The sequence below is a fragment of the Aotus nancymaae genome, unplaced genomic scaffold (genome assembly GCF_030222135.1).
Source record: "Aotus nancymaae isolate 86718 unplaced genomic scaffold, 86718_ANA_hifiasm-v0.15.2.pri h1tg000012l, whole genome shotgun sequence".
Lineage (NCBI taxonomy): Eukaryota > Metazoa > Chordata > Mammalia > Primates > Aotidae > Aotus > Aotus nancymaae.
Genome location: NW_026988423.1, coordinates 24,921,966 through 24,933,141, shown reverse-complemented (window position 1 = coordinate 24,933,141; position 11,176 = coordinate 24,921,966). Strand labels below are relative to the sequence as shown.

Below are 11,176 nucleotides of genomic sequence, written 5' to 3'. Positions count from 1 at the left end.
ATCCAATCATCATGTATTGAGTACCTACTAAGTGCTTGCACCCTTACTAGGCATTGTTGGGGAAGTCAGACATCGTTCTTGCCCTCGTGCTTGAATTTAAGTCGTGGAACAGGAACTGATGAGCAGGAAAGTGCTGAGGCCTGAGAATTAGAAGTTACAGTATTCCAATGTCAGCCCTGTCTCCAACTTGGCAGCAAAGCATAAGGCTTGGGAGTGAATCTTGCTTGGTATGTGTTTGGGCAAGTTTCTTTTCTGTTGCCTCCCTTTCCTTGATCCGCTGAATGGGGATACTCATAATATCTATCTCATAAGGTTATTTTGAGAATTTTTAGAGATTACATATGTAAAGTGCTTTGAACAATGACTGGCACGTGGAAGTCACTACATAAATGTCAACTGTTTTATTTCACTTTGGGTAAATCCTTTTCTTCTCTGGGTCCATTTTAATATGGAGCAGAGTAAGTTTGAGCGATAAGAATGGAGGCTCCAGGCCGGGCAAGGTGACTTATGCCTGTAATCCCAGCACTTTGGGAGGCTGAGGTGGGTGGATCACGAGGTCAGGAGTTCAAGACCAGCCTGGCCAAAATGGTGAAGCCCTGTCTCTACTAAAAATACAAAAATTAGCTGGGTGTGGTGGCAGGCACTTGTAATCCCAGCTACTCGGGAGGCTGGGGCAGAGAATTGCTTAAACCCAGAAGGCAGAGGATGCAGTATGTCGAGATCGCGCCACTGCACTCCAGCCTGGGTGACAGAGCGAGACTCTGTCTCAACGTCTCAAAAAAAAAAAAAAAAAAAGAAGAAGCTCAAATGGGATAAAGACAGTGTCTGGATTGATTGATCAGGACAGGCAATCCTGGGTGCTAAGGGACCCAGACATTCTCAAAAGGTGAAGACCATTAGCAGAGATCTGAGTGTTTAGACCGTCCCTGGGGAATAGTAAATATTCTAGTTTTGATCATTTATCTGATCAACCCTTCAAAGTTAAGGATGGCACTGGTTTCATCTTTGTTTCCCTAGGACCTAGCACAAGGCAGGTACAAAAAGTGTTTGTTTGTTGAGTTAATGGGAAAGGAGCCTGGAAAACTATAATGGAAGCATATCACAATTCTTAAAGTGTGTTGATCATCTATGCCACTTAGGAAGTGTTTTCAAATACCCTGTGCAGGCTGTACCTTGAATATCTTGATTTAGTAGGTCTGGTATGGGGCCCAGGGATCTGTATTTTTTTAAACTTGCCCAGGAGTCATTCAGATGGTCACATTTGATAACCATTGGTGTTAGAGGCCCTAAATGCCTCTGATGCCAACCTAAGATGCCAAGCTGCAATGTCTTATTACGTGGAAGCCCATGATTGAACACAGGCATCATATTATCATGTTCTCCAAGCCCTTGCTATTCGAAGTGTGCTCTATGGACCAGCAAAATCTGCATCACCTTAGAATTCATCAGAAACTCAGAATCTCAGAACCTAACCCCGGACCTACCAAACAAGAATCTGCATTTTAGGGGCTGGGCGAGGTGGCTCACGCCTGTAATCCCAGCACTTTGGGAGGCCGAGGTGGGTGGATCACCTGAGGTCAGGAGTTCCAGACCAGCCTGGCCAACATGGTGAAACCCTGTCTCTACTAAAAATACAAAATTATCCGGGCATGGTGGTGCATGCCTGTAATCCCAGCTATGCGGGAGGCTGAGGCAGGAGAGTCATTTGAACCTGGGAGGCGGAGGCTGCAGTGAGCCGAGACCACGCAACTGCACTCCAACCTGGGTGACAGAGCGAGACTCCATCTCAAAAAAAAAAAAAAGAATCTGCATTTTAACAAGTTTCCCAGTGATTCCTATACACATTTGGGCCTTAGTTCTTAACCTTGATAGCATGGTAGAATCACCTGGGAGCTATTTAAAATCCTAATACCCAGGCCACACTTTGAACAAAGTAAATCAGAATCTCTGTGTGGAAATCAACCATTTTAAAAGCTCTCTGGATGATTCCAATGTGCAACCAAAGTTGAGAAGCCCAGCTCTAGGAATACCCAATTAAAATCAGTGTAAGATGAATTGGAGAAGGCCTGTTACACATGTGTTGGGATAGACCAGATAAGAGGTAATGATAGTCTGGAGAAGTGAAACATAGAAGGATCCACTTCACTGAATGCAGAGTATGCAGAACTCAACCTCCTCCCCATTTGTTTTTGTTGCAGTATTTTTTTTTCTGGTATCTGAATCTGGGCTTTCTTCTTGCTGCCATCATTTCCCATGAAAGAAACAGAGTACTAAAGCCTTCAGGAGTCTAAAGGCTGAGGGGATAAGGGAAAAGGGAAGGGGCCAGTTCTTCCTAGACTATTGGGCCTTTATCCTAGGGTGATTGGGATTCTAGGTTCAAGCTTCATGACTTGGGATTAAATTTTGTTGATGTGTCTACCTCTAGCCACAATCCCTGTTCCATCAAATCAGATCTTTGTCAACAGTAGCATCCCCCAGAAATTCTGGGCTGTTAGAGAAAGCAGGAATCGAGAAGCTCCCCACCAACAACAATGAGAATAATAATCACAATAATCACAAATAACACCTATATTGCCCTTGTTAATGTACCAGGCATTGTTCCAAGCACTTTATATATATAAACTCATTTAATCCTCACCAACAATTCTATGGGATGGGACCTATTGTTATCCCCATTTTACAGGCAAGAAACTGAGTCGTGGAGTAGTCAAGGTTTTCCCAAGGTAACACGGTTGGTAGGAGGCAGAGTAGGGTGAAAACCCAGGCACTACGACTCTAGAGATCATGCCCGTATGGCAGATGCACCTGACAGGGGTAACTTAAGTATACCCTGAGAATGACCCTGTGTGTGTGTCTAGTGTTCCAAGTGTGGCCAACCCAGAGATTCATTCTTTATCTATGAGGAAAATCTGAGCCCCTGACCCAGCCCTTGGAACGTGGGCCATACAGGGGGCTGAGGCCCTTTGTTTTGGGTTAAATGAAGGTTGCCAGATGGAGGTTGTTAGTCAGAGGGTGTTAAGTGAAAGTGCTGTATAAGCCGCACGCTTCCTGCAGGCAGTGGTGGTTCTCCTGTCCAGCCACTGGATCCCTCTTAAGTAAGTTCCCCTCAACAAACCCTGTGTTGCAATTGTTGGCTCTTGGTTTCTGGCCTCTTGAATCTAATGCTATCCCTCCTGAAGTCAATAGGAGTCTGGCATGACAATGGCCTTAAGCACTGAGATATGCTGACTCCACTTACCTAAAAATTCCTGCAGGTGTGCATTGTATTCTCCTGTATTCACAACTCCTTCCTCAGTGAAGGGCATTAAAAGTTGACCAAAAAAAAGGGAATTTTATATTTAAAAATCATAATTGCCTGTTACGTGCTAGTCATAATGTTAGCCACAGGGATACAGAAAAAAAAAAGCCTCAACTGCAAGGAGGTCCCCCCACAGAGGGACGGGGCAGAACAGTGAGTGAGTGAGCTATGGCGGGGGCATGCAGAGGGCACAAGGAGCCCTGGCAACCTAGGAGCTCAGGCCAGGGTTCCTGCTTCGAGTCCCGGGGTTAATAAACTCAGTCTGTGAGTCAGACCAAAAGTCCCTACTTTGTTTTAGGAGCACACAGCTGAGCCCATACGTTTTGAGTCAACTAAACATTAGAGCATGAAATAAAATCTGAAAAGCAGCAGCAACAATCTTTTTTCCTCCCTTGGCAATGACTGGCGTTGCCCTTAGATTCTCTTATACCTAGTTAGATGCTGAGGCAGCAAATGAAGCTTCCATTAAACTTCCCTGGAATTACGGATTTTACAGAATCATGCAGACACAAAAGGTGACCCTGCTCACTTTCAGGCTTGACTCTGTTCAGCAATGTCCAAGTTGGTTGGCAAGAAAAGCTACTGGAGTCTGAACAGGCTACAGTTCTGTTTATTTCTTTCATAAAAAATCATGGGCAAATGGATGAAAATCCAAGTTTTGGACAATGCAGAGGATCAGCTTCTAGCACTCACCTGAGTAGGATGTGAAGGTAGCCAAGACTGCTGTAGAAAAGGGTCAGCTCTAGCATCCATGAGCATACAGGGAGGAATGCACACACGCATGTGTATGTGTGCAGAGATATGCACTGATGGGCTCGTGGCTGGTGGAGTAGTCCCCTTAATTACGTTACCCTTAGGCCTTCTCCCACTTCATGACATGAAATAGAAATCTTAAAAGCCCCATTCAAACATCAGGGAGCGGTTAACTCTTAATTATTAATATTTACGTTTCCTGTGTGGATATTATTATTTGCAACAAGCGTTTAATCCCAATTTTACTTTTTCCCATCAGCCATTACATTTTGAAGGGTCTCTCTTTCCCACAGGTCAGTGTTTACCTCAGTGATAGCAACTATTTATTATTTATTTTATTTTTTGAGACGGAGTCTCGCTCTGTCACTTGGGCTGGAGTGCAGTGGCACAATTTTGGCTCACTACAATCTGCAATGGTAACTATCTAAATTTATATTAATTTAAGAAAAACCACAAGAATAACTTTGGTCCCTCTCAGTCTCCTCACCAGAAGTCACAAGAAGATATATATATATACATCTGAGACAGGATCTTGCTCTGTTTTTCAGGCTGGAGTGCAGTGGCATGATCATGGCTCACTACAGCCTTGACTTCCTGGGTTCAGTAGATCCTCCCATCTCAGGCTCTCCAGTAGCTGGGACTATAGGCATGCACGACGAAGCCTGGCTGATATATGATTATTAAAATATCTTTTGCCTTAAATATTTATTGCTTTATGTTGTGAGTAATGAATAATTGCCGTTCAGGGTATCTGAGACGTGAGATATCAGCCTCAGTCCCCACCTCTTAAGTGTCCAAATGACTTCACCTTAAAACACTCACCATCCTCCCACTTACAATATCTCTTGCCTACTCTGCCGTCAAGGTAGTTCTGTTACAGAGAGTAACAACGCTGACTCCTTCAGGGCCTTGTAATAACATATGCCATTTTTAGCATCAGTTTGGGGAGTAATACACTTAATGTCCCAATTTGAAACATTTTTTGCCATCCCATATCATTATATGCACTCACATGCCCCCACAACAACAAAAAGACACAGCACAAGAATCTAAACCTCTTCTTATCAACAATGGAATACTTTTCATAATCACTATGCACAGTTATTTAGGAACAGAGAGATTCCTTTGAATCTCACTAATTTCCTAGACACATAGTCTTTTTTTCCCTTAAGTTACCATTTCTGGAATGGCTTCATGTTACATCTCTACACAATGGCCCACAAAGAAGGAGACTCTAGAGATAATGTTCCCAAAGAAGTCAACAAAGATTCCCAGCCCAGGCCAGTTGTGGTGGCTCATGCCTGTAATCCCAACACTGGGAAGCTGAGGCAGGCAGATCCTGAGGTCAGGAGTTCAAGCCCAGCCTGACCAACATGGTGAAACCCCATCTCTACTAAAAACACAAAAATTAGCTGGGCATGGTGGCATGCACCTGTAATCCCAGCTACTCAGGAGGCTGAGGCAGGAGAATCGCTTGAACCTGGGAGGCAGAGGTTGCAGTGAGCCAAGATCACACTGCTTCACTCCAGCCTGGGTGACAGAGTGAGACTCCATGTGTAAAAAAAAAGATTCCCAGCCCATGTGGGAACTCTGGAAGCTAGCACAGTATTTCACACTTTGGTATTTTCCTCCCTTTTTAAAGAAGATAAAATATTACAGAGACAGTTTCAAAAATCACACCTGAGTTAAATGTTTTGCTGGAAAATTCCACATTAAGGAGTTAAGAACATAATGCGAAAAATGGGAAAGGGCTATATACAGGTATTTTGCCACCATCATTGTTGTGTGTTTGCTCTTGTGTTCTTCCTCTTCTGCTGCCTGGAGAAAGGAGAGGGGACAGGATAAAGAGAAACACAGGGAGGGAGGAAAAGAACAGGCACTCCTGAGCCCTGGGCAGACATGGACAGATAGAAGGGCACCAGTGGGCAGAGCAACGTGCCCAGGGCACCCACCTAGGGCAGCTCTTTTACGCCTTCTGCAGAAAGCAGGGGACCTGGAGGGTGCAATGATGAATGGATTTGGTTGTAGAAATGGGGGCGAGGTTAAAAAGAAAATGGGGTGAGATGAAGATTCCATCAGAAAACTTAGCTGTACAGAGAAAACATCAAGGCTTTGGTGGAGATCTCAGATTCAAATCTTTTCACAGATTTTGGGATCAGTTCAGGGATTGTGGCCAAGTTCAGAGTCAAAACTATTAACTCCCCTTCTGGCGTTTCGCATCCCAGCCAACTGGTTGTCCCCAGAAGCTCACAGATGAGTTGGAGAATAACAGCAAGAAGTCTTTTCTCTGAGATACTATTGCCACAGTGAGCTGGCTAAAATATTTGGAACTAGAAGGCAAGAGCATAGGCAAGGAAGGTGAAAACGGTAAGCTCCTAGGAGGGGCTGTATATTTCAAGAGCATTAGGAGTCTGCACTTGGTTCAATCACAGTTTGGCTCTCTTGAGGACCTTGCTCCTGAAGAAGACAAGAGTCTGGGTTCATTGCTAGTGGGGATTTTCTTCCACTCTTCTGAAACCAATCTGTCCGTACATAGAAGGCATGACTCCCTTCCTTCCAGGGGGAATACAGGGCCAGGTGGAGTAGGAGAAACTTTTTGGTCTCAGTGGAGGTAGGTGGGATGATTCCATCGGTACCAAGATCTGGAAGGAAGAAAGAAGTCAATCCTAAAGCTATTAATGTGATGGCGTAAGATGGGAATGGGGAGTGACTGCTAGCAGGTACAGGGGTTTTGCGGGGAGGGGTAATAAAAACATACTGGAATTAGATAATGCTGATGGTCGTACATCTTGTGAATATACTAAAAACCACTGAATTGTACACTTTAAAGTGATGAATTTTATGGCATATGAATTATATTTTGAAACTTTTTTTAAAGCTAGTAATGTATATTATATGGTTCCCTCTCTCTCTCTCAGTAGGGGTAGGTGAGGTGCTTTGAAGTTTTGGGCTATGTAACAAGTGGCCAATAAGAGCTGGCTACCTTGCTGAGCTGCCTGGATTTGGACAGGTGGGTTCATCTTTTCTGACAAACTCAGGTCTGTAACCTATATATCTCTGTTTTGTTCTGAACCAGGGCAGAATCTCTCTCACAAGGCATCAGCTCTGTGAATGCTTTTTAGAGTAGATTCTTTGCTTCATGAACTGAAGCACAGGGGGCCGCCTTCCCCACTGCATCCCAGGTGGGAGTGGGAGACAGGAATTGGCGGCACTTCCCTCTCTCCCTGTGTCAGTCATGCTTGAAGCCCAGGGTTTTCTTTATGCCTAAGATCTAGGCTCACATCAGAACCTCCTGAAAACTGGGCTCCTTGCATGAAGCCCAGCAAAGAACCTGGCCCTTTCTGACATGAGTGTTTGGAAATTTCCACCCTCAAAGTAAGGATGGAAATTTTGGCTTTGTTGACATCAGCTCCTTGCCAGGATGGCTCACTGACTGAAGCTTCTTTTTAAAATCTCCACTCCCTAGGGATAGAGTCCAGTCTGGCTCTCTCTCTCTGTCCTCTCCCTGCCACCCCATTCCTCTTTTCCAACCCTATCTATGACAAGCTTTCTTTCCCAAGGCATGGGCCCAGCTTCTCACATGTCCCATGGCCCTGCTGGGAGGTCTCTGCACCCTCCCCTCTACCTTACCCTGAAGAGTTAAAACTGGAGGCGGAGTTCACTGCTGCTTTGGAGTTATTTTGAGATGCAGTGGGGCTGCTGGCGTGGAGTCCTGAGCCAGGAGATGAAGGCCTGCTGTTGTTCCCAGGGGAACAGGATGACGTTACTAAGGACAAGGAGAGGCAAAAACAAGGAGAAAATAATGCTGCTGGATCCCGGAACATCAGGACATAGCCCCTCCGACACAAATTTCCTGCTGTATCCCCAAAGGGACCTCACCCTCTCCTTACCCACACCCACCTGCCCACCTCCTGCCTCATTAGCATCAACTTCTGCCCGCACCCAGAGGGGCTCTCATCAAAAATGCTGTCTGCAGCCCAGCCCCTGGAGAGTGGTGTGGCTGGTTCTGCAAGTCTAAGATTTGCCAAATGCAAGAACAGATGCCAAAATCATCCTACTCTAGGACACACCCTAGGCTGGGCACACGCAGCCCCAGACCAAGAGGCGGGAGGAGAAAAAGAACAAGAAGGAAGAGAGGAGGAAAGAAAGGCAAGTGAAGAGGGGAGAAAGAGAATTCGAGGGCACCATGAAAGATTGTCAGCCACTCTAGTTCTCCAGTCTCCACATAGAAAAGGTGCATGGTTTTCTACAAAGAGTAATGAGCTGAGCTGGGCATGGTGGCTTATGCCTGTAAGCCCAATACTTTTGGGAGGCCGAGGCAGGAGGGCTTCTGAAGCCCAGGAGTTCAAGAGCAGCCTGGGCGACATGGTGAAAGTCAGTCTCTACAAAAAATACAAAAATAAGCCAGGTGTGATGACGCGTGCCTGTAGTCCCGGCTACTCGGGAGGCTGAGATGGGAGGATCACTTGAGCCTGGGAGGTCGAGGCTGCAGTGAGCCATGATTGCATTGCTGCATTGCTTGGGCAACAGAGCAAGACCCTGTCATAAAAAAACAAAACAAAACAAAAACAAAAAGAGCAATGGACTGGGAGTGAGAGCACTTGAGCCCTGTCTTGGTCCCGGGCCATCCACTTAGCAGCTCTGTAGCCTGTGCTGATTTGTTTCACTTTCCTGAAACTCATTTTCATCCTCTGTGAAATGACAGATTTGTATCTGGATTAACTCTTGTGTTCATGTTTCCCAAGCTGTGTTCTATGGATAGAGTGACATATATTTTACCATCCAAACTAAGACCCTAAGACACTTTTTTTTTTTTTTTTTTTTTTGAAAAAGAGTCTCGCTCTGTTGCCCAGGCTGGAATGCAGTGGCGCAATCTCTGCTCACTGCAACTTTCGCCTCCCGGATTCAAGCAATTCTCCTATCTCAGCCTCCTGAATAGCTGGAACCACAGGCACGTGCCAACATGCCTGGCTAATTTTTTGTATTTTTTAGTAGAGTTGGAGTTTCACTGTGTTAGCCAGGATGGTCTCGATCTCCTGACCTTGTGATCCGTCCACCTTGGCCTCCTAAAGTGCTGGGATTACAGGTGTGAGCCACCGCACCTGGTCGACCCTAAGACACTTTGAAAAGTGGAAGGAAGTGCTATTGACAATTATGTCAGGACATGAAGCAGACACTGGGACTGTCCTGGCCACCCTTGAGCATGTGGTCATCCTGTCTAGTTCTTTGAAATAATCAGGTACTTTTAGAGGAATAGAGTTCGGTAGAAAATTACTTTGGGAAGCCTTGCTTTCCTTGGGCCTTCCATACAGTTCATTTTGGAATGTTATACACCTGAGTGCTGAAAAGTGCTGCAATTAAAACAAAACAAACAACAAACATACACTTGTTTAAACTGTGCTTACTCAGCATTTTCCAAACTTACTTGATCACGGAACGCTTTTTTCCCCAACATAGATTTTAATATTCTTTGAAATACATTTAGGGAATCCTGACTTAGATAGATAACTTTCAGTTCTAATATCCCATTTTTAAAAAGAATTCTGGTGTTATTCAGAACTCATTTTAAAGCTCACCTGTTCCAGGCATGGTACTGTGGACAGGAGGGACAGAGAGGGGACCCAGAGACCCCGAGGGAGATACCTGAAAAACAACAGAAGCTTGTAAATGTCCATTTCTGCTCCCTTCTCCAGCTTCAGATCATTCTCCAAAGACAGTAGGCCCCAGACTCTGTAGAGACCAGGGCTTGGCTTCCTTGGTGATTTCCTAGTCCCAAACCTACACTCCATCCTCCTTTCTATGGGATGGTCTCTGGACCACGTACTGGCATCCAGATCCAGGACCAGTCTGCTCTGGAAGGTCCCTGGTGTCGACACCAGGCCCCTCCAGCCCCGGACAATGTGTATCCCCTGATAAGGTTTCTTTGGCACTGCCAAGCTGAAGGCTGCCTTGCCTGAGAGCGCCGGAGGTGAGAAAGACAAGCCTCTTGGGCCCTGCTGTGGCAGATACTGCTGGTTGCCTCCCTGTTTTCTGGTCTCCATTGCTTCCTCGCTAAAAGAACCCTGCTTTTGCTCAGGACAGCAGGGTTGCTCAGCCTAGCAGCCTCTCTTGGGGTTTCCCACTCTGATGGATGAATGCAGTGTGGATTCTCCAGAGGTAACTGGAGGCATTGAACTTTGGTCTCTGAAGCTTTTTATTTTGCCCTGGAGACCTCACAGCGTCATCAGCTCTGAGATTAGAAAGGGACCTAGGATAATTTTGTTTACCCACCCCCATGCAATTCAGGAACCGCCCCTTCGCTCTTACTATCCTAGAACAACCTAGAAAAAGATATAACAGAAAGAACAGAGCTTGGAGCCCAGCAGGTCTGGGAGTAAGACAGCTCCACCACTGTCTGTTTGACTTTGGACAAGTTATCTAACCCCACTGAGATTTGGTTTTCTCCTCTGTAAAATAGCAATACTACTTCCATTTCATTTTAATTAAGATATAATGACATAATGTCCGTAAAGCTTCCAACCTGACAGCTGGTAAACAGTGTCAGCTTGTTAAATGCTAGTTTTCTCCCTTTCTGGAGGAAGAAGCTGTCAACTGCTGTGTATCTCTAGATGTTATTCAGCTCATCTTTTGAGCTAAAGTCTGTGTATTTTCACTGCCCCTTATTCTTCTCATGCTAACAGGGGAAGCTCTGACCAGGTGTTTGCAAGGGTATCAAAATGTAGTTTTGCTTTCCCCAGTTTGGAAGATCCCATTCTAACAGGATGCAGCATGCACCTATTTCCTCACTAATCACCAGGTTTTCCTGTTTTCATTGACTCTTCCGTATACAATGAGCCTCCTCAGTAGGCTGGTGGCCTGCAAAGGGTGGAGACGGTGTGGGGCACAGGTTGGGAGGGGTGGCAAAGTGGTAAGAGATGTTATCAATAATTTCCCTACCTCTTCTCCTCCTCCCTCCTGGCTGTCACACCCAAGACATGTATTGTTGTTGCTGTTGTTTTGAGACGGTGTCTTGCTCTGTCTTCCAGGCTGGAGTGCAGTGGCGTGATCTTGGCTCACTGCAAACTCCATCTCCTGGGTTCAAGCGATTCTCCTGTCTCAGCCTCCCAAGTAGCACACACCACCACA

At 45.6% G+C, this 11,176-nt stretch overlaps 1 protein-coding gene across 1 annotated transcript in view; it reads right to left on the bottom strand.

Moving 5' to 3' along the window:
• Nucleotides 1–5,448: 5,448 nt before the first annotated feature.
• The window catches only part of POU2F3 (POU class 2 homeobox 3), an 82,054-nt gene continuing 76,326 nt past the window's right edge, over nt 5,449–11,176 (bottom strand). Inside the window, exons 11-13 of the mRNA XM_012470630.2 lie at nt 9,628–9,694; nt 7,682–7,817; nt 5,449–6,693 (exon numbers count right to left, since the gene is read on the bottom strand). Of these exons, the coding sequence (XP_012326053.1) occupies nt 6,654–6,693; nt 7,682–7,817; nt 9,628–9,694 (243 nt within the window). The 3' untranslated portion in view covers nt 5,449–6,653. The remainder of the gene's footprint in view (nt 6,694–7,681; nt 7,818–9,627; nt 9,695–11,176) is intronic.